The sequence below is a fragment of the Telopea speciosissima genome, chromosome 8 (genome assembly GCF_018873765.1).
Source record: "Telopea speciosissima isolate NSW1024214 ecotype Mountain lineage chromosome 8, Tspe_v1, whole genome shotgun sequence".
Lineage (NCBI taxonomy): Eukaryota > Viridiplantae > Streptophyta > Magnoliopsida > Proteales > Proteaceae > Telopea > Telopea speciosissima.
This window is the reverse complement of record NC_057923.1, coordinates 60,264,882-60,289,157: the sequence shown is the minus strand read 5'-3', so window position 1 is coordinate 60,289,157 and position 24,276 is coordinate 60,264,882. Positions and strand designations below refer to the sequence as shown.

At 38.7% G+C, this 24,276-nt stretch overlaps 2 protein-coding genes and 1 long non-coding RNA gene across 3 annotated transcripts; 1 reads left to right on the top strand and 2 right to left on the bottom strand.

The window, feature by feature from the left end:
• Positions 1-1,570: 1,570 nt before the first annotated feature.
• LOC122671260 (NADPH-dependent aldehyde reductase 1, chloroplastic-like) lies at positions 1,571-2,644 on the bottom strand. Its single transcript, XM_043868391.1, has 2 exons — positions 2,481-2,644; positions 1,571-2,354 (listed from the first exon to the last, which is right to left on the bottom strand). The coding sequence occupies exons 1-2, from the start codon at positions 2,601-2,603 to the stop codon at positions 1,596-1,598; spliced, it is 882 nt and encodes a 293-aa protein (XP_043724326.1). The 5' UTR covers positions 2,604-2,644; the 3' UTR covers positions 1,571-1,595.
• Positions 2,645-11,600: 8,956 nt separating this feature from the next.
• On the bottom strand, positions 11,601-14,444 carry LOC122671259 (E3 ubiquitin-protein ligase RHF1A-like). The gene is made up of 7 exons (XM_043868389.1): positions 14,140-14,444; positions 13,666-13,712; positions 13,494-13,556; positions 13,165-13,264; positions 12,756-13,078; positions 12,118-12,225; positions 11,601-12,033 (listed from the first exon to the last, which is right to left on the bottom strand). The coding sequence occupies exons 1-7, from the start codon at positions 14,269-14,271 to the stop codon at positions 11,658-11,660; spliced, it is 1,149 nt and encodes a 382-aa protein (XP_043724324.1). The 5' UTR covers positions 14,272-14,444; the 3' UTR covers positions 11,601-11,657.
• On the top strand, positions 12,673-23,961 carry LOC122671263. The gene is made up of 3 exons (XR_006334322.1): positions 12,673-12,683; positions 15,536-15,541; positions 23,889-23,961. It is a non-coding gene; the product is annotated as an uncharacterized LOC122671263 (long non-coding RNA).
• The last annotated feature ends 315 nt before the right edge of the window (positions 23,962-24,276 follow it).

Below are 24,276 nucleotides of genomic sequence, written 5' to 3'. Positions count from 1 at the left end.
ATTTTTAATTTTTTTTGGTAAGAAGGCATAAATAACTATTTAAGGATCCATTTTTATGGACAGCCATGTATGTACACACTCATGCCTTCAATTGTTGGTTGGAGATAGCAGTAGAAGTATCATTACACATCCCCCTCTCCTCCTATTCAACGGTTGAAGACATAGACGTGTACATATATTCATGCCTTCATTTGTTGGATGGAGATGGGGTAGAAGTGCCATTACACATCCCCCTCTCTTCCCCATCCAACGGTTGAAGATATGATCGTATACGTATATAATCATACATAAGATCTTTATTCATTAGTTAATATAAATTTTACTCCATCTTTCTGAATTAGTTAATTATTTCCAAAAGAAAAAAAAAACAAAAACATTTTCATCAATGTAAGATGAAGCCATCAGGATGTCAAAGATATCGGAAGATTTTATTTATTTAATATATAAATCTTTATATATTTTTTTTTTTCTTAGTGGCCCAGTTTTTATCGTACAACAATTGTTAATAGAATAACTCTAAAGTCACAAAAACACAAAAAACTATTTTCGGATCAGAAACAGTATTTTAAAACAGAAACGTTGTCATACAGAGTTCGAGAAATCATAAGCTTCGAGGCCCTAGAAAAATCGATCCATCGTGCTTGTTATCTTGTTATTGGCAAGGCCTTGATGAACTGACGGGTCTATACGTGGCCCAAAATTCTTTTTTTTTTTTTTTTTTTTTTTGATAAAGGCCCAAAATTCTTTTTTAAAGTTATACGATTATTTCAATAAAATTTTTCGCTATAAATTGACTGTAATTTTATTCTCTAGAGGACGCTATCTGTTATCTTGGTCGTGTGCAATGTACAGCCCCTACACTGACATAAGATCATATCAAATTACCACCATACCCTTAGAGATATTTCTGCTTACCATGACAAAATAGGATCATTTCACACAACCTTATGTCTACTTACACACGATCAAATACCATTTTTTCTCCCATATATTATGAAAATGCTGCAGGCCACGACTTAGACACCATGGGGGCAAAATAACCACCCACCCCTTGAAAGGTGAAAATCCTGCCCTCAAGATACTAACGCATAATTTTGGCTGTCATACACGTGGCCCCAAACTCACCGCAGAGAACTCTCCATGTGTCGCTCAGTCAAGAATACTGCCAAAAAACTTACAGATCCCTCCAGAGGACACACCATTAATTAAGTCAATTCGTGGTCACTACCTTCTTAACAAGGGTGTAGATCCTCCTCTATTGTCCAGTTGTAAGACCGTAATACTGAGACAATACTGAGACACAATGAGACGCGCAATGACCGCCTTGTTATGATCCCCATAACAATGGTATCTGAAGTTCTACAGAGAAACATGAAAAGAACACCAAAGAGTTAACAGTTGCAAACACCTGAAGCCAAAACTCCACTAGTACTGAAGGCTCGTTGATGACAATGAACAAGAATAAGAGTTGTTACTTCTTACTATTATCACATGATCTTCAATACTCCTTTTTTTTTTAAACATTCACAAGGAAAATTATAGACTCCAAAAAACAACCCCAAAATACAAAATCCTGATCATGATCATCCTCATCATCAAGCATTGACAATCATCCCACCGTTGGGATGGAGGACCTGACCCGTGATGTAAGACGAATCCGCATTAGAAGCAAGGAATACGAAGGACGGCGCCACCTCATGTGGCTGCCCAGCCCTCCCCAACGGTGTCTCCGATCCAAACTTAGTACACTCCTCCTCACTGAACGAAGCTGGTATCAAAGGCGTCCAGATAGGTCCAGGAGCCACTCCATTCACACGGATTCTCTTGCTCGCCAGATGCAGAGCCAAACCCCTTATGAAGGCCACGTTTGCGCCCTTGGTCGCTGTATAATCCAGCAGCTTAGCGTTTCCTTTGTAAGCATTCACGGAAGTGGTACAGATGATGCAGCTACCTTCCTTCATGTGTTTGAGAGAATGCCTGACCATGAAAAAGTAAGAGAAGATGTTTGTCCTAAACACCCTCTCCAATCTCTCTTCGTTTATATCCTCCACCGACTCTGCCTTGTACTGTTCTGCAGCGTTGTTGACCAAGATGTCGATCCTTCCATAAGCCTTGATCACTTCTTCAACAACGCGCTTGCAATTCTCGTCGAATCCGAGGTCGGTGGGGATGGCCATGGGGTCTTTGGCTTCTTGGGTCTTGGCTTGTTTGATCATTTGCAGGGTGTCTTGGGTATCCTTGTCCTCTTGACCTTTCACGTATGTGAAAGCCACAGTCGCACCTTCCAGTGAGAAGCAGTGGCACACTGCCCTTCCTATCCCTGAATCCCCACCCGTCACCAACGCCACCTTGCCCTGCAAATGTATGAAGAAATAACTAAGAGAGATCAGATTTCCATTAAATTCCCAAAAAAGATAAATTGATCAAACATCAACATGAAAGCATAGATAGATTGATTGATTGATTGATTAATTCATTACGAGGAGCTTATTGGCAGGCTTGTATTCATGGCTGGTAGCCTGGGGGTTGGGGTCCATGACATGTTCTTTGCCTGGTTGCCTTTCTTGCTTCTGAGGTGGGAACTTCTGGCCACCGGACGCCATTCTTCCAAAAATTAAAAATTTGTTGGATTTCGAAGAGTCGCCGGTGATGGGAAATCGTTTTGGCAAGGAATATGTCGAGCAACTGAACTGCCTTATAAGATTAAGTTTGAAAACAGAAACCGAACAGCAAAGCATCAAGGCTACTCTAATGGTAGTGGATCATCGATCATCGGTTTATTTATAAGAGAAAGTGGGCTATGACAGGAACCCACCTGTCTGCTGAATGCGTTTACGTGGCCATTGGTTCGCATGCAGCGGACTGTAACTCTGTATTAATAGAGAGAAGGGAAGGAAGGTTCTAGCTAAGCTAAGCTAAGCAGCTATAATACATAGAGCCCAGATCCGTGTCTGAAGCAGAGGAATTGCAATCCCACACGTTGCAATAACAGCTTTACTTTGTCTCATGGTCTTGTGATTCATCGGTTGTTAGAAAACGAATTGGGTTAATTTTGGCAATCGCAATGTTGGATTGATGAAACAATGAGAATTTGGATTTCAAAAATCGAATATTTTAGAAAGGTTAAATTACACCTCACCTCCTGATTTTTAAACGAAACTTAGATCACTCTTTGGTTTGTTAAAAAAACTTAAATCATCCCTGGTTTAGACCTCAATATGACAAATTAGTCCCTAATGTTAGTTTTATGTCGTTAAATGATGATGTCACCTAGTTAAAGTAATTTAAACCCCTAAACTACCCTTTAGCAGTGTATTGTAAATTTAATTTTAATATTTTAATACAAGGGTAAAATGGTCCTTTCACATCAATAACTAACAGCAGACTAACACTGTTACTGTAGAGGGGGGGGGGGATTTGAGTTTTTTCAAAAACTAGGGAGTGATTTGAGTTTCATTTGAAAATCAGGGGGTGACATATAATTTACCCTTTTAGAAATCCATGTGGTTATCTATGTAATTTTAAATAGGACGCTCTAATATCAACCCTAGTGGATGGTGACTTTGGTTTTCAACATCAACCCTAGTGGAGTTTTCGTTTTATTCAGTTTTTTGTTCAACGGAGATGGCTAAGGATGTAATGGAGTAGTCAAAAATTTATATTTGATTCATGTTCGTATTCGTTTAGGGAAAACCTATATTTGAAAAATCGTTATCTGGAAACTATCTAAATCCTTTCCAAAGCTAATCGGATGGGAATGTGGATACTGCTATATCTGATTCATTTTCGATCTGTTTACATATCTAGAAATGAGTGGAACATTTCAAATTTAGCATAGTTTAAAATGAGGATGTTGAGATGGATGGATGGTAAAACTAAAAAATATGAAATTATGAGTTAACAAATTAGAGTTAATTTAAGAGTAGTTCCAATATATTATACATCATGCTCATCAAAAAAAATATATATATAATACATCATGAGAAAAGTCATTTGTTGTGGCGTGAACATGTGTTACAAAGGCCTTTGAATACTCAAGTACGGAAAAGTGATTTGATTCATATTGAAGGAATTAACAGAGCCAAAAGTTTGACTAAATGACTATAAGAAAAATGAAGAAAAACATGCATAACTTAGGATTAATAACAAGTATGGTTTTGAATGGAGGTGAATGGAGAAAAAAGGAATCATATAGCCGATCCCATTTATTTGGAATAAGGCTGAGTTGAATCCCATAAAATAACATCCTTAAAAATTTTCTTTTGTAGTACAGATTCAAATGAAATATATCATGAATCATGAGCCATATTGTTTTAGTTTGAGAATAAAAAATAAAAAACAAAAAGTTCGTCCGAGTGAAATTATCAAAAACCAAAATGAAAATAATAATTGTATAAATGTAATCCTAATCAAGATCCCCTCAAAGCTATAAATCACTGTGATTTTGAGTTACCTAACACTTTTATCTACTTATATCATGTTGCTTCTTAATCAAATTAGACAGTCTATACTCAATTTCAAAGAATTTCTCTCCATTTCTCTTTCTAATAAGCCAACACTGGTGCAACTATTCACTATACTGTGAACTTTCATAGAAAAATTAATCTCAATCTCTGTCTATATTCCTAGTTTCGAATTGTCATTGACATCAAATGAGGTTGCTTGCTTATTTAAAACCTTTCAGAAAAACCACTACCTCATTTTTTTTTGTGGGAAAAAGAATCTGTCCGGGAGTGTGGGTAACACTAGCAGTCCCATGATTCTATCTCTCTCCTCCCCATATGAAAAGAGATCTCTACCCTCTTGTTTTTAGGAGGAGAGAGATACACACATGAGAGTCTCTAACAAAAAACTATTTCCCTTTTTATATTTTCGTAGAACCCATAATAGATACCCTATTTCAATTAGTAGCCCTTACTGAAGACATTCTAGTTATTGGAATATATCAAAGGACAAAAGTAACCTAAAAAATCATAGGCTAGGTTAGGGTTAGAAATACCCTTCAAAGTCCCAATTGTTAAGATTTTTTATAATTTATCGTAAGGGCAAGAGTTCTGTGGGGAACTAGGTATCTGTGCGTGCAAAGCCAAAGGAAGTGCACACGGTAGCATCAATTGACCATTACCGCCTTTCATGGGGGCAAGGTGATCATTTTGCCCCTCATGCGTCTGAGCACGAGGTAAACTTCCTCCAAGAGAACATTTCTCCATATTGTAATTATAGCATATCATTGATAAAAATAAATTAAAAAAATTATATCATGATGTATTAAAGTATTATAGTGACCCTAAATTTTGGGGCACGAAGTATATCAAAAATAATTCGAAAGATCATGACAAAATAAATAAGAACGTGAGAGGATCAGCATACGGAGAGAGAGCAGAAATGAAAAGCCGGACAGAAAGGCAGCACAGCTATGATTGAACAGATTGTCAACAAATAAACTAAGAAAAAGTTTTCCAAGAGAAAGAGAGAATCTACTCATCGGTGATTGAAATCTAGGAAAATAGTGCATGTTATCATCAACTCCTGCTTTCTATGGTTCTCTCTTCACCGTGGGTTAAAGGAAACCCAGTCTAATAATCATGATCGAACAAATTCTCAGCAGATAAACAAGGAGAAAGGGGGTAAAAGGTTCCTTGCTCTGAAACTTGATATGCAAAAGGCATATGATCGCTTGGAGTGGTCATTCATTGAAGCAGTTCTCCTTCGATTTGGATTTTGTAGAAGATGGGTTAGCTTGGTTATGTCTTGCATCACATCTGTCACTTACAATATGTTGGTCAATGGACCTGAGCGAGGAACGATCAATCCTTCCAATCCTTCCAGGGGCATGGGGCATTTGGCAGGGAGACCCCCTCTCTCCAGCAATCTTTGTTTTATGTTCTCAAGCACTGAGTGCTCTTCTGTCACAAGCTGAAGCAACAGGGCCTCATTAAAGGCATGAAGGTGAGAAATCGATCTTCCCCAATCACCCATTTGCTTTTTGCCAATGATAGTATTCTATTCTCGGAAGTTTCTGTACAGGAAATACATAATCCGAAGGCATGTTTGGAGAACTATTGTAATGCCAGTGGCCAACGAATTAATCTCAAAAAGTCATCAATCACCTTCTCCCCCAATACAATTCCAAAGTTCCAACGGTGGTTCTCGAGGATCTTGCAGATCCCATATGGGTCAGCTCCTAAAAAGTACCTTGGATTGCCCTCTCAATTTAGGAGCAGCAAAATTGAATCTCTTTAGGGAGATCAATGACCGCACAACCAAAAAAATCCAAGGGTGGAAGCAAAGACTACTATCCCCAGCAGGTAAGGAAATACTCCTTAAATCTGTGGCTCTCCCCATGAATAACTATGCGGGGTCGCACTTTAAGTTACCCTCAACACACCATGACAAAATCAAAAGAGCAGCCACTCACTTCTATTGGGGAGGAGACAAAGAGGGGAATCACATTAGTTGGATTTCTTGGGAAAGGATGTGCAAATCAAAGGAGACTGGAGGGTTGGGCTTTCGGGATCCTAAGCGACACAACTTAGCGCTACTTGGCAAATTGGCATGGAAGCTATGGAAAGAACCAAATTCTCACTGGGCTACTTTGTTTAAGCAACTCTATTACCCTCTGTCAGGCATCCTTCATGCAAAAGTTGGCTCCAATCCATCGTGGGCCTGGAGAAGTATTCTAGAGGGATTGAAAGTCCTCAAATCTAGGTTGCTTTGGATAATTGGGTCAGGATCTAAGGTCAAGATATGGGAAGATCAATGGCTGCCTTCATCCTTTAACTTCAAGCTAAAGTATCCTCACTTCTCGTTGCATGTTGGAATGTATGTGGAGGAACTCATTGATAAAGAGAACATGGTCTGGAAAACCGAAATGATTGATGCCTTATTTCACCCAGAAGATGCAATGGCAATTAAGAATATCCAGCTGAGCCTTTTCGACAAACCAGACTTCCTGACGTGGGGGGCAACGGGGAATGGAGTGTACTCTGTTAAATCTGGGTACCACCATCTGTCGAATCTTGAAGAGGCCAAGAAGGTGGAAACCAAAGTGGATTCTTCATCCCATAGCAGCAATAGAAGCATTCCTAGTACTGTGTGGAAGACCATTTGGAACTGCCAGACATTACCCAAGATTAAAAATTTCTTGTGGCGTGCTTGCGCGGGAGGGCTAGCAACAGCAGAAGGCCTCATAAGGCGGCAAATTCCTATAGATCCCCACTGCCCAAGATGTGGTCAGCAAGTGGAGTCGATCGATCACATTCTATTGGAGTGTTCGTTTGCTAAGGCAGTGTGGTTTGGGTCATGCCTGTCTTACACTCCACCATCTTCAGTCTCACATTTATCGCAAATGATAGACTCTTGGGACCAGTTGATTAAATCTGGTAAAGCTATAGGGAAGGAAGTCTCTAGCCATGCATCTTTTATTTGTTGGAATATTTGGCTGGCGCGAAATGAACTGGTATTTGGGGGGGACAAAATTGGACGCCTTTGCAAGTCATTCAGAAAGCTGAATCCAACTTCAGAGAGTTTATAAGTGTCACGGCAAAATCAAACTCTCTCTCAATCCCAGACCCAATATGATTCTCGGTGCAGGCCTGAGTTAGAGAGGATCCCCCCAGGGTCCACCCCTCCCCAGCATTGGTTCAAGCTTAAGTCAGATGTATCTCAGGTCAAAGGAAAAGGAGGTATTGGGTTTGTAATCCGAAACTCTCAAGGCAACCCAATTGCAGTAGTATATAAGCCCCAACACTTTACCTCGGTGCTACAAGGAGAGGCTATTTCAATTCGGTCAGCAATGCTGCAGGCCATTGAAGATGGAGTTGATTAGTTAATGCTGGAATCTGATAGCAAGGGAGTGATATCCTATCTTTCTCAGTAGCAAGCAGTAGATCACATATCCCTTGTTAACATTATGAAAGATATCCAGTATCTCACTTCCTTCTTTCTGTCTTGTTCCTTCCATCACATTCCCAGGGAGAATAACAGCGTGGTTAACTCCCTAACTAGGAGGGTTGTGTCCTTAACATGTAGGACATCTTGGCCCATTTCCACTCCATGGCTGTTTGATTGTTGTAACTCGAATGCCATGTACTTGTCACATTTTAATAAATATTCTTCTTACAAGAAAAAAAAAGATAAACAAGAAGAAAGATTTTGCTCCCCCAAGGTGAAGATAGAATCTTTTAATCCAATATGACTTGGCGCTATGATTAGATTCGTCGAATTATGCATATCATCAATAGCACCCATCCTCTGTTTACAAGAGTTTGAAATACCCATTATCAGTCCAACCCAAGGGTCAGATCCCGTGGATTAAGAGGTTCTCTTTTCACCATGGACGAAGGGAAACTCTTTAATAGCTGTGATCAAACATATCTAAACAAACCTATAGCAGGTGTCGAGTCTGTCAACCACCAGAGACGGACGATCCTAAAATTTTACATTTTGATAATGTGACAGTCTGGGGACTCTGGGCAGATGAATGCCTGAGCTTAAGTGATTTTTGTGGTTTATGTATGGCAGCCGATCCCGAACTTTACACAAGCTCCGCCGGCGATGTCATTTTCAAAATTCAGACTTGCTGAGTATTTAAAGCTGAACACCATACGGCAGGAAATCCAACCCAAGTCTGATAAAACCAGGAAACTCACACTGTACTAAACGAGTTTCAGCACAGAAAAACACTTCAACAATACAACCCAAATACAAGGGGCGATCCTTCTGCAACCCATCAACTGACCACACTGTACTAAAGGGCAATCAGATCAGGTTCCGACCATTTAGGCCCTAAAAAAAGTGCCCATGGTCCCCAGTCAGTGATTCAATACAAAACATTGGAAGAAACTAGGAGCCACATTCTATTTAAAGTTGCAGACAAGATAAAACAGTTCTGAAGTCCAAAAGTGAACAAAGGCGCAAAGCTGCTCGATTAAAACTACCATTCTATCTTCTATCCTTCTCCCTGAATTCCAGTAATGAGATCTTCCCTGTATGCTCCAAAATTAAGCTTTTCATCCAAACAAAAAAAGGGTATGTCATAGCATCACTAGTACTGGCCGACTGGGTGCTCATACTGTACCACTGCTGTGGTGTAAAAGAATTGTAAGTCGCTCTGACCGATGTTTGGTATGGCCAGCCATAATATTATGATTCCCAGTATATCCATTGATTCCACAGCAACAAGTTTGGGATAGGAAAATATAAACAGAAATACAGTATGTAAGAAGAAACAGAAGGAAAACGATGCATTTAACCAGTTCTTTTGAAATATAGAATCCACTAACAGAAGCAAGGGGAGCAGGATTCCTTCTACGTTGGAGAGGCATATATCTCCTCACATTGCTTGAAGAAAACATCAGTAGCAGTAAAATTAGAACTTAACTCTACCTAAATTATATATCCAGGACAACGGATCAATCACCTCTACGAATATAGAGGGCTTGATTTACTTCTTGTATGGCCCTATACCTAATAACATGATGCTCACACTCCCGTCTCCACGGCATCAGATTTGTCCTGTAGAAGATACTGGAGGATCAGCAATTCAGCATGCAACAATGAGTAGCACAAACAGGGAGCTAAGTTCCTATATATCAGATATTCAAGTCTTTGCCTTCTCTTGTTCTATGGCATTTGTTCTATATTAGCAGGTTAGAACATAGACAGATAGATGAACCAAATATAATCGAAAATCATTAAAAAAGAACCAAGTGTCAGAGCAGATCTCCACATCAACAGAGGAAATGAAATACGATTGGTGTAATCAGTGTTAGGAGGAGTTAAACATGGCTTAGAATATAATACCCCAATATGGATTGATATGCTTGTAGTGTAATGTTCTATGATTTGTACTATCGCGTTAAGGTTTAAGAGTAGTCCCATACCAGATTAGTACAAATGTGCAAATCAGGATTGTTTCGAGATGATCAGAAAAGGGAAAAAGTTCTTTCATGCATGTAATAGGAACCCTTTCCATCATGCATGCCACTTTACAACCACATGGACTAATGATTTGCAGGCTGACATTGTATAGATTTATGACCCTTTTGACAAGTCACCAGTCAAATTTGGCACCCTATGTCTACTGTATGGCCCAACATGTATACGCTTTTCCTTTTGGTTTTTCAATGATTCCTATTTATGTCATGTTAAACAATTTCCTAGATAGCCAAATTCTGTTTAAAACAAATGGGAGTATGAGATGACTGAAATTTTGACCATTGATGAATGAAGATATGCACAACTTGACCAACAAATTCACGCAAAGACAAACTGCCGCGTGGCAATTACTAAGGGTGATGATGAATGGGTTCTGGGTATAGGTTGCTGATGTAGAATTGATGACCTACTGCAGGAGACCCAAGAGGGGCCAAGCCTAGACTGTCCCAGTTATGTTTAGTTCTTTTATTTCCTGTTTTTAAGTTAGTTCTCTAATATTTAAAGTGTTTTAAGTTTGACCCAGTAGAACCGGTGGTTTGTTTTGATTCAATTTAAGTTAAATAATTTATTTCTTATCTTTAAATAAAATTTGGGTCCACATCCTTTTTAAAGGCCACTTAGACTTTAAAAAAGGATTGTTGAGTTGTAATAGGAGTCGGTTAGGGGGTTTCCTAGTCAAACTCTAACTTGACTGGACAATAGGCTCTGATTTTGATTTTGAAAGCTGTTGTTGCTCTTCTTCCATGCATGGAGGTTCCCTTGTGTTTGATCAAGGCTTGCAATGGGAAGCCCGGGTGCATTGCTCTCTCTTTAATCTTCTCTAACGTACTGATCTACTGTTTATTTCTGCAATTCTGTTCATCTTTGATCTCTGCGATTCTTCATTCCAATCACCATTAGCATTGCTGATTCAGAGGTGAATTTCTGACCTTATTCACATTCTGTTTTCTGCAATCATCAATTGAGATTGCCTGCTATCAAAATCTGTCTTCCATTCAAGAATCTGTTGGCTAATTTAAGCAGTCCTACTCATACTAGGATTGCTTGATTTTGGGAGTTTTATATTGCTGATCTTGATTCTGATTTCAGATTATCTGCTTGCTATCAACCTGACAGTTTTATTCTGTCGACATTATCTGCTTTCATAATCTGTAATCAGTTTCAGATTCTGTGAAATGTTTGACATAATCCTATTCCAAGTAGGATGGCATCTAGAGGCCTTGAACCTGAAATCGATTGATCCATTCTGCTGGTTTGTTTTATCTGAAATTAACACTGTTTACTGGTGTTCTGCTGGATAAACTAAATCTGTAATCTGTTCTTTGATCAGACTCGTAGTTTGACAGATTTGCCCCTATCCTACTGTCACTAGGAATACCTCATAAATCAAGATCTACACATTGGATCAATTTGAAACTTTCAGAAAAGATTCCCCTCTCTAAAAGGTGATCCCAACCAGGGTTTTCACCTGATCTGATAATATGATTTGCTTCTTCTGCATGTTTTTTTCCAATTGCTGGAATTTTTGTTCTGTCTTCGATTCTGTTTTGGTACTGTTTTACTTCTTAAATCAGTATTACATTATTCGTTGGAACCTGGTTCCCATAAGAGAACTCCGAGGTTTTCAATTGAGATCATTAAAGAGTACGAGGGAAAGAAAAAGAAGAAACCAACAACGATAAGCTAATCAATAATACAAATTCCAAAAGGGAAGTGTTTTAGACCTGTGCTTGAGGAAATTTCAAACGACCTGGAACAGAAGAAAGGCTTCCCATGACATGGAAAGGTGCATTGGAATCTGTGCCATCAACAATTTCCACATCATTTTTATTTTGGGACTGAACAATTGGGTTTTCTTGCACACCCTTCCCTTCGTAAGAAAAACTTGAGGTCCCTTCACTAGATCTGGAAGGAGGTGCTGAACCTCCTGCACGCTTTGATATAGGATCGAGACGCTCCATAATGCGAGCAACACCAGCAATACTAGCACTCACCTCACGCTGAACTTCCCTGCTCAGCTCCTTAACTGAATTGTTCCGTGCCAATAGCTTCTCCCGGAAACCTCTGGTACTTCTCGAGATTGATTCTTTATATCTAACATGTGAAGACACAAATATCAACTGAAAATATAAAACAGAACGTTAACTCTGAAGAAGAGTCAAGTTCCAATTTACTTACTTGGCAGACGCAGCAGTAAATCTAGATTTAAGTGATTCTGAGAAGGAGAGCAACTCAGATGAGCGAGAGCTTTGGGGACTGCTGGGTGGTGTCTCTCTAGAAAGAACACTGAAAACAATTAAAGGATAATTAAGATAATGAATTTGGCAAAAAGAATAAAATACCAACAAAAAATGGGATATCAATGCACTATCATGTCAAACGCAACTTCTAAAAGGGCACAATCACAGGTTCTATCTAGCAGATAATAAGTAGACAAGAATGAAATATGAGTCAAGTGCTACAAGAAATAAGGACAAAGTTTTGAAATTAAGTCATATGGATGTAACAGCCATGGAAACTGTAATAATATGGGAGCTATCACAATCAAACTACAGAAGTTTGTTAGAACACATTGGTTTGTCTAAATAAATTGGAATACTTACCAAACTCTGCACCTATTTGCATATTCACGAGTATCTTTGCATCAGATGTAAATATGATGAGCAAAAATTGGAAGAAAATGTGAAGTTACATCCAAAAAAAAATCTTTCTTGAAGAATAAATAGTATGTGGAACAAATTGAAGTGGTTGATTGTACTAAATTTAAAATAATTAACGAAGGGCAAACTGACAATACCCAGGTCTGAGTACTGTACCTATGGTCTGAAGTGTCAGAGCTCATATGTACATAAGAAGAAACTGGAGAGGATGGTGCCCGAGCATTGATGGCAGAAGGTTGGATACTTTCTGGAGAAGCATGAGGAGATAACATATTTTGAGGTTCTGTTGATGCAGTTATGTATGTATCCTGAACATCAGATTCATTTTCAGGAGAGGCAAAAACAAAGATTTGGGATGGATCCATGCCAGAGGTTCTGCGCCTCCCCCTCCTACTAAAATGTCGCCTGCCAAGGGCATCAGCAGCTAGATGCTGCATAATTCGCTCATGAAAATCTGAATCATCTGTGTAGGGAGCATCCTGAAGATACAATCATCAATTTGAGAATAAAATATAAGTAATATAATTTGAAGAACTTCTTTATCCATCAAAACCCAATAACTCACATGGCTGAATTGATAGTCTTCAGGGGGAAGGTGAGTATTGGACAATCTATGCCATGATCTTGAATTCCTTTCAATTTCCACTGCTGCAAGAAGCTCCTGACTATACATAGAAAGCAAATGAACAAATAAATAAATACATAAGTGGAAAACAATAGAGAATCAGAAAGAAAACAATGATACAAATATGATGAGCACATTAATTAACTCCAGTTTTTTCAGAAAGCCAAGTCCCTGCGGATCTTGAATCGTGTGAGGAACTTTGTGCAAAAGGATAAAAAATATAGCATTGCACGTTAAAGAAATGTCTTTTTGTAAAGAAAGGCATCCACCTGGCAGGGTCCTTCAAGACAAGCGATTGCCAGCATATTGGGCACTCTTTGCTTCTTTGAGACCTGGAGCAAAACTGTATGTTCAGTAAAGGAAGAGTCATAGAGAACTTGTAATATGTGACATCAGACACAAAGCCCATGGACTAAATTAGAACATGTTTATTAAGCCTACCATTCAAGGATACACTGAAGATGATACTCGTGTCTGCAATTGGTAATCTGAGAAGCAAGCATATCAAAATGTTAGCAAGAGCGATCAGACAACCATCTAAACTATCCTGACAATATCTTTAATTTTCAGCATTCGTTAACACCTTTTCTGGGTTTTTTTTTTTTGGGGTGAGGGTGGGAGGGGGCTATTGGGGAGAGAACAAGAAATTACAGCATTCAAAAACTTCACTTGGTAAAGAACAAGATTAAGCACAAATATCACAGTAAACCACTGATTCAAGCCCCCAACCCAAACAAAGAAAAGATAAAAAATATAAAATATAAAAATCGAAAGAAAAGCTTTTTCCACGGCCAAAGCCGCCCATCAAAAATCGACATTTTTAAGGAATTCCGTAACACAAAACAAGAACAAATCAATGAAGAACAAAAGACTAAGCAAGAAAAGAACGAAAATTAGAAGCATTGAAGATCATACAGTGGCAGGATCATCAGAAGAGAAAGGCTCCAAGCAAATGCTACAGACGTCTTCACATGCATCTGGATCGGCGACTGGAGGCATTGGCGTCAACACAATCGGATTCTCGACTGATGAAGTGAAACCCTCCATTAATTAACAAAACTCAACTGAATCAAAGGAAAATTGATCGAAGGTAGAGGTTGCTGAAACGAGAACGGACAGAACCCTCTGCTTATATAAGGAAGAAAGAGAGTATAGAAAGGAACCCTAGAAAGAGTGAGGCAGAGGATGTTCTAGTGGTCAAATTGATAAATTTTGTCTTCTGGTGCGATAGGAAGAAGGAGAATAGACTGTGTGTGTGTCGTCAAGTCTGGAAAATTCGGAGATTGGACCAAAGCTCTAGCGCGGAAGAAGAGGGAAAGCAGACAAGCAGTGCGACACTGTTTCTAAAATCCGATTTAGACGGTTTGACGAAATGTATCACGTGGAGAGCAGGAAAAGGTATCAAACCCAGACCCGCACCGAGAGGCCCCAAACCGTATCCAGTAACTTTTTCTTTTAAAAGCAGACCGAGATTCCTACACCAGTGGTGAGAGGAATCTCCACATCCACTCCCATTAGTACATTTAGACATATAAATGGATACATATGTGAATTCAATTCAGAATTTTGACTATCTGTTTACATCCCTAACTTGTGTAACCTTAATATTCGTCCCCTGACAAAAACAATTCGCTCTTAATTCATGTTTCTTGGTTATCTTAGCTTTTTTTTTTGTTTTTTGGGACCTATCGAATCTTCAAGAACACTCAAGATCATTAGTTTACTTAATTTTTTTATTATTAATTGGATATATGTTCTAATTGGATCAATTTTATTCTGGATTATGCAAACATGATTTGGATTTTTGGAGGCCAAGATATGTGTGTTTGAGTTTTTGGGTAAACCTGGGTGGGTCAAGCCAATCAGGTCTAAAACACCTCATGGTAACATTTGAGGTTTGACACCAAAATGGATGAGTCCACGTTGTACAAGCTTGAGTCAACGTCGAACGCATTTCAGATTTAAGTTGAGTTTCTTAGGGCTGGATATCAACATACACTAGGCCATGTTTTTTTTTTTTTTTTTTTGGTAAATGAAAAATTTATTGAACAAAGGGGTGTGTACAACCAGCAGCTTCAGTCCCACAAAGATGCTGAAGCCACTACGTGGAATGTAGCCAGTCTGTCATACAAACAATACACTAGGCCATGTTCGACGTTGAGTACTCTTAAATCAACGTCGAATGCATCCTCTTTGCGGAACATTCAACGTCGAGTTTCATGCATCAGGCAACTAGAGCATATTGATTGCCGAATGTTGGGTATTTTCAGAATTTTGGATTCTTTTTTTTTCGTTGATTTTGCCACCACAGCATGTTGTGGGCAACCCTTGGGAACCTAGAACCTATCTAGGTTCATTTTTAGCCCCAAGAAGGCCCTTGTACATGATTTACCATGTTACTCCTTCATTTTGGATTGACCAAGAGCTCAATCCTCACCCAAGATCAACGATTATAGGGTTGGATTGAATCCTCCACATTGTCGTCGTCATTAGGCCGAGGAAACCTTTTAAGTCTTTAAATAGACCCTACCCTCACATTTTGAGGAGGTTCTTGGCAACTTTGCGTGCCTTGGAGAGTGCAACTAAAAAACCCTATTTTACAATTCGTATTTGAATGCTCAGGGAGATTAATCCAACCTCCTCCATGAGTTGTGGACACCCTCCACCACTCTGATCTGTGATTTCTTTTTTTTTTTTATTCCTATCTTTACTATTTGCAAATGAGAAGGTTGTATCCTTCCTCTACCTCTCTATGTTGTGGTTGCATACGCCATGTTAGCTTGAACACCCTTATAGTATACTGTTGTTGTGATGATTATCTCAGATCCAAAGTCATTTGCTGTAAGAAAACATCATCTGAGCCAACAATGATGCAGTAGTACTTCTTGCTTGTGCTGGAGTTTACTTTCTAGATCTTATTTCTAGGGCAAGCCATCATCTGGTCTAATAAACCCAAAAATGAATGGATTTTGATGAAGTACTGAGTAGTTTTGATTTAGATACTTCGTAGGTTTTCCCCTACTCTGGAAACAGTTTCTCTGCGAAAGCAGGGGTAAGGCTGCGTACAGTATGACCCTCCCCAAACCTCGCGTGCACTGGGTGTCTGGGTACATCCTTTTTTATAGGTTTTCCCCTATTAATTCATTAATCAATGCAACTGGAGATAGAGTCACTTGACTTTCCTAAAAACATTTTGATTCATCTATAACATTGTATAATCCATAAGGAACAATTCAAAATGGTCATGACCTGAGAAGATTCAGAAGTACCTCCTTAAAGATATATAGAAACTCCCATGAAAGCAATATATGGTTTCTTTTGTGCTTCTTCTCGTGACAACCCTAAAAAAAGTCATGTCTACTTCCAAAATATTTCGTAAATTAGTGCAACCACTCAGAACTGCTTCACCTGTATCAGATTGAAACATGAAACAAATAATTACCATTGCCTTCAAATCTGCTCCTTTCTGTTTTTCACTAAATGATAGGACCCTTCCTTTGTTGTCTATCTTCATTCAGCCGAAATCTGAGGTGCGACTAGTGTTAAGTTTATGATATTAAACATAAACAATGGAAGAGAGTAAAGGAAGAAGAAGAACACAAGTTTTACGTGGTTCAGGCCATAAGCCCTACGTCCACGGATCCAAGGCCTACACAGCCATGTATTTCATTATGATCGAATGAATCTTACATCAATTGGCACCCAAATATATAGAGGGTGAATGCACAATTACAGGAGGTAAGTATAATAGGATATTTTAGGGTATCACCAACAATCTTGGTGATCAAATCAGGAAACATATTTGGTAGAATATCTTAGATATGGGAGATAATTAGGGAAGCCTTATCACCAGCGAATCTTGGTGGCCCGGTCATAGACCCGGTCCACCCTTATCTTCAATATACACGTTAACATCCCCCCGCAAGCGAAGCTGGGGATCGTCCTCAGTGAGCTTGACCCGAAAAACTTCAAAACGTGAAACAACAACATGCTTGGTGCGGTGTTGACAATTTTGCATTGAACCAGCGTTGCACAGAGCTGATGAGGAACATCAGCATTGCATAGAACCAACGTGTTTGGAGGCCATGATGAAGCCCTCAACCTGAGGCACGCCCCAATAAGGGACCTCAACTCAAGGCACGACTCAAGGATGGCAGGAACAAAATAGAAAGAGAGGGATAAAGTGAATAAGTTTTGTTTTGTGGCCCAAATGGGAACCAAAGAGAAGAAGATATGGTTAGGAGTGCTACAGTAGCACATCAATGAGTTTGGAATATGGGTACGAGTGAGATGGGAAAAAGTTAAAAAACAAAAAAACAGAATGGAAGAGAAATAAAAAAAAGGAAAAAGGTAAAGCCCGTTTCAAAAGTTGGGTTGGGTAGCCGAGAGAGAGAGATAGTTGCGATGTTGGAGGGATTTTAGGCTGGGATTACAGGGAATTTAGGGGGGGGAAAAGAAAAAAAATGAAAGTCAATTTGGGAGGGATGGGCGGTTTCAGTGGGAGGGATTTTAGAGAAAAAAGATATGATACATATATGTGAAAAGAAAAAAAAAAAAGGAAAAGGAGAAGAATGGGTAGATGGGTTGAGCAAACTAAAAGATAGGAAAAAAAAAAAAAAAACGATGAACATGGGTGGGGGATTAAAAAAGGAATAATTGTATTAAATAGGGAAGGGAAATTGGGATTGGGATTTGCGGTGGGACTGATTGGGGTATTCAGGTAAGGATGATTTGTGGACAATTGTAGCGGTGATAACGCTGCGATGCAGACAACGGCGATTGCAAAGGTAGAGGCCTGTGATTACAACCTCAGGCAGAATAGCGCGATCAAGACGGGAAACCAGCAGCAGCAAGTGGAAGACAAAGATCGAAGAGGATCGAACCTTTAAGTTGATGTCATGTTTAGTTTATGATATTAAACATAAACAATGGAAGAGAGTAAAGGAAGAAGAAGAACACAAGTTTTACGTGGTTCATGCCATAAGCCCTACGTCCACGGATCCAAGGCCTACACAATCATATATTTCATTATGATCGAATGAATCTTACATCAATTGGCACCCAAATATATAGAGGGTGAATGCACAATTACAGGAGGTAAGTATAATAGGATATTTTAGGGTATCACCAACAATCTTGGTGATCAAATCAGGAAACATATTTGGTAGAATATCTTAGATATGGGAGAAAATTAGGGAAGTCTTATCACTAGCGAATCTTGGTGGCCCGGTCATAGACCCGATCCACCCTTATCTTCAATATACACGTTAACAACTAGCGGAAGTAGACAAAGGACTCCAAGATAATTTGTGAACATATTATCAATCTTAACAAATAATTGAAATAGAATCCTATTCTATACAAGGACAAAGGAACTCTAAATGGAACAAACAGTTAACATGTGGAGAAACTTGAACAATGACTACATGAGAAGGGAAAATTATCCTCTCCAATTCCTTAAAGTGTGGCAGTGTGGCAGTGCTAAATGAAGATGTTGACACCTAGCAGTTGCCGCATCCAACTGTCCATATCAATGAGCTCGGACCGTTGGATGTGGCAGCTGCCAGGTGTCGACATCTCCACCTAGCACTGTCGTACTGCCACACTTTAGGAATTGGAGAGGATAATAATCCACATGAGAAGTGCAAAAAGGGAGACAAAAGGGTATTGCAGGATTTGTGATATTGATGAGTAACATCTGAAGTGCTTCACGGGCGATGGAAAATAATTATTCACTTCAATTACCTGTCATACAAATGCTTCGGTTGCCTATAAAATGGGGCCAATTTTAGCCAATAACATAGGCTATTCACATGGCTCTTTTATTCACTAAATTCCATTTTTATCCCCAAAAAAAAAAATTATATTTGAAAACAAAATGATCTCCTTATTAGTGTAAGTGCGCGTTTGGTAACGATTCCGTTCTGAGAACGGCTTTCTTCGATAAAATGATCTTTTTCTGTTTCTTCTTTGAAAGATCATTTTTGTCCTACTGTTGGGCGTTTGGTAAACCTGTTCTTAAATTGTTCTCGGGATCATTCCTAAACCAAATGGTGTTTGGTAAAACATGGTCTGGGATAGAAATTTAAAACTATTTTCATTATTTACATAAATGCCACTATGTTTTTCCTCACCAGTCAGTCTCCTAATTTAATACTATTGCCCATATTTATATAAATGTCAATATATTTTACATCACCAATTTCATCAATATCCATTTGACTCCTTAATAAAACAGTAACAAAAATTTAAAGTTTTATATCACTAGTCTCCTAATAATTAAAATATTACATCATAAAGATTAGAAATCAAAGTCAACTGAATTTCAAATATTACAGACTGTGTCCATTAATGATAGTAATTAAATAACAACCACTTAAATTGGAGCAAGCCGGTGTTTTCTAGCCAACACGTTTGTAAGTCGGTTCCTAATATCGTTCATCTGTCTGGCTTGTTCCCTTTGACTCAATGATGAGGATCCATTATACTCTTCAGGAGGTGGGTTTAACTCATCAGGATCTGGTTCAGCTTCATCTCCACCAAGTTTGGAAAAATCTTTATCTAATTTTTGTTCATCTCTAATGTAGTTATGCAAACCACAACATGCAATGACAATGTTTCCTTGGGTCTTCACAAAAAAATGATGCATCTGTCTTAAAAGCAAGAATTTGTTTTTGAGAACTCCAAATGTACGTTCAATGACATTCCTCAAAGAGGAATGCCTGTAGTTGAACAATTCTCTAGCTGTTCTTGGAGTTCTTCCCGCACCTCTATAATCTGGAAGATGATATCTCTCACCTCTGAACGGTGTCAAATATCCTGTTTGATTCGCATAACCAGAGTCTACAACGTAATATTTGCCTACCAAACAAAATTACAATTAAAGTGATATATAATATGCATCAAAATATTCTATTTACCTTTTAACTGTATAAATAGTCACCTAGAGGTGGATGAGGGAAGTTAAAACTTGGATTACTTCTTGCTGATTCAAAGACCCGACAATCATTGGCACTACCTTCCCAACCAACATTCACAAATGTGAAGCGCATGTCAAAAGAACAAGCACACATGACATTTTGTGTTGTAATTCCTTTTCGATTTCGATATCGTGTTTGATCTTCCATTAGTACAATAGCATGGATATGAGTGCCATCGATGGTACCAATGCAATCCTATAGACATAAATCATTATTAATTTAGCTAAGTAAGCAAATATACATAGTTGAATATGTAATTGAAACATTCAATTTTGGTTACCTTGAAATACGGATAGTATTTTGGGTTTGCTTCAATCTCAATAGGGATTCGATTGAATCTTGGTGGCCTGATTCTTTCTTTAGCTAATTTACGCATAGCTAGCAATACCATGTTGAAGATTCGGCTAATTGTTTCACCAGAATGCTGAAATCTCTCTTGCACATCTCTATTACTTGCTCCCTTTCCTACTGTGAACAAGAACATTGCTATCTGTTCATCTACCCTAATATACTGAGTATCATTCAACCAACCTCTATTAACCATTAGACTACATAGGTTAACGAATACATGCCGTTCCATCCTATATTCTTGGTTAGCAAGTCTTATAGCCCTAATCAAGGACAATGCTCACTCAACAACTAACCCTTCTTCACATCTCCTTTCACTCAAAAGCTCCAATAAAACTACTCCAAACCCATAAACATCACTTGCCTTACAAACTCCCCCTCCTTCTTTTCAATACTCAGCATTTGATTTGGATCAGTTCACTTAGAAGAATCAAGTAGTATAGTTTGAAAGAAAACCAACAATGCACTTGGGAGGTATAGCCATTGCCCTTACTGAATGTAAGTTGGTCCCCTGGCTGAAAACTTGGGATACAAAACATTGTAACAAAACTAGCGAAGAATTGAGGAATATATTATGCTGCTTGATAATGCAATTCAGGAATGCATATAACTTCTTTTTTGGTTTTGACAAGTGGCTTTTATTGGCTGAGATAATAATCTAATGTCATGGAGGAAGAAACAGAGTTTATTCAAACTTGAAAAGTGTGAAATTATAGAGCATACTGTGCAATATAAGACATTCATGTGCACAAAACTTGTGAAATTACAGACCATACTGTGCAATACAAGACATTCAGGTGCACAAAACTTGACTTCCATGTTTCATTATTATCAATACTTTCTCATATTGTATATTTCTACCCCCTTTTTTTTTTTAATGGAAGTGTACGGAATTTGAAATTATCAAATTGAATATTGAATTATTGTCCCCTTCTTTCCTTCCCCTCCCCCCCCTTCCCTTCCTTGCTTTTTCTCTGCTTTCACGTGACATAAATGATAAATGCTGAATCTTCCAGAAGATTATTTCAATTATTTTTAAGTTAAACAAAAGCAGAATTTTAATATCTTCTCACAAGTTACAGCTATGAGGTGGGTTTCCATTTTGACTACCAGGGCCATCAAGGGCCAAGATAGACCTGAACCTTAAATTAATGGGGTCCATCTTTTTTCTAAGATAAATATATCTCTGTACAGGCTAATATTTTCTATTTTTATAAACCAAAGTTGCAATACAGAAGTGGGGTAATCCAAACAAAGATAATAGGTTCTGAAAAGTGATTTCACAACAAACAGAGGTAATAGCATTACAAAATTGTTCTGAAATCCAAACTTGAGATCTAAAGCCGTTAAATAATGGGTATGATGGTTCGGTTTGAGACTTCAAAGAACTATTTTATAGTTTACAGCTCCAAAATTTCACAACAAAAAAATGTAAACCAAGGGCTAAACAAACAAAACTCATACACACACAAAGATCCATTGATACAGAGCTACAGAAAATCGTGGGAAAACAAGGGCTACCTGCCAGGGGAGTTGAAACGCAGGGCTACTAAAAAAAGGGAAAATACAAATCTAAAAATAATAATGAAGGGCAAAAACGAATTTATAAAAGAAGAAGTAGAAGCAGAAGAAGAACGAAGAAGAAGAAGAATACCTAAGATGCTCTTCTTCCTTGCGGTTGAACTGTATTTTTCCCTAGTGCAGTGGCCTTCCTCCTTGCGGCTGAACTGGAGATGCTCTTCCTCCTTGCTATTGAACTGTATTTTTCCCTAGTGCAGCGGCCTTCCTCCTTGCGGCTGAACTATTTTTTTCCCTAGTGCAGCAGCCTTCATTTTTTCAATCGTAGTGAAGCTTAAATATTTTATCGGGATTTCACAGACCAGGTTGCCCTAAAATTGATCTTGGGATTGAGAAACATGGTTACCCATGTTTCTCCAAACCAATCTCCAGACCAGCTTTGGTACCCGGTTCATTCTTGGGAGTGAAAATTAGAATCAATTTTACCAAACATTAGATTCCATTTTTCTGGTCCCAAGACACTCCCGGGCTTGAAAAACAATTCTCGAGATTGTTACCAAACGCGCCCTAAGAGGATTCAGAAATGAAATTAAATACATCAAGCTAAAACAAACCTCTGAGCTGGGAGGTGAGAACTTGAGACAAATAAAACTCCAGATGATTAGGAGAGGGTTCTCTACTTGGCAGTGTGGCCTGCGCCAATGCGAGGCCGATGAGCATCAAAGAGGAAGGAATTTACTTATAAAAAAAAAGAAGGGAAATTTACAAAACACCCCTGAAAATGGGTCGAAACTTAGATCACCCCCTGAAATTTGAAAATACTCAGATCACCCCCTCTATACTAACGGTGTTAGTCTGTTGTTAGTTATTGGTGTAAAATGACTATTTTAACCTTGTTATAAATCATTAGAATAAATTTACAATGCCACCCTTCCTTCATCTTCAACCTAAAATACCCTACCCCTTTCCTTGCAAGTCCGCCACCGCCGCCTCTGCTTTGCCCTAGCACCGCCACCTCTGCCTCTGCTTTGCTCAACTCCAATGAGCCATCAAAGCTCTTTATCGAAAGAAAAAAAAAAATGAGCCATCAAAGCTCAACTCCAATGAAAAAACAACTGAAAATAAATCAATTCAATCAGATCTAACACATACGGGGTGCCGAAAGCCATAAAATCAGAATTTTGTACAACTTCTGTTAATTTCAATCCCAGAAATGCAACAAAAAAAACTAACTCAGACATATAAGGAAATTAAAACGACATCACAAAAATGCCAAAAACCGTCCTCAAATTAAAGGGAAAAAAAAAACCTCAAACCTGCAAAAGAATGATCGCCAAAGAACGAAACACACACCATCAAACCTTGATCACAGAAGCGGAAACCTGCTACAGATCTGAAGATGGAGCACGCTTCCCCTCACAAGAGGGCAGCCTCACTCTCTAGGAAACTGCGCTTCTGCTAATCGCAGACCCAGCAAGAACTGGAGAGCAAACCCTCGTCCAAATCCGGTATACCGTTTTAAAAAAATTTCAGTTGTGAAATTACAGAGAGCAATACGGCATATGCCGGATTGGATCCAGTATACCGTTTCACAAAAACCCATAGATGTGACGAAACGGTATACCGAATTTGGATCCGGTATACCGTTTCGCTAGCATATTTTCACAACTAATAGCCGTTTAGGGGGACTCCAAGCCAATAATTGTTCAATTTTTTAGACAAAACGGTATACCGGATTTTGGATTTTCAGGCAGTTATTGGCTTTATGCGCAATATTTTACTTCTCCTTCTTCCTCGTGACCTGCAACTTAATCTGAGTATCCACCTGAGAATCAAACTCAATTCGCCATGGCTTATTACGTCATCAACTACTCCAAACTCCGTATCTGCAAAGTACCCGCATTCAATATTTTATCTCATTATTTTGGATTTCTTCTTAATTTTTCTGTTTCAAATTTTGACCACTTTTTTATGGTTTTGATTGTGTAGTTCGTGGAGTATAGCAAGATGGTTTACTTGGACGTGGACATTCAGGTGTACGAAAACATAGATCACCTTTTTTATCTTCAAAATGGGTATTTCCATGCACTGATGGATTGTTTATGCAAGAAGACGTGGAGCCACACTTCGCAGTACAAGATTGGGTACTGCTAGTAGTGTCCGGACAAGGTCAAGTGGCTTGCTGAAAATTGGATCCGGCGTATGC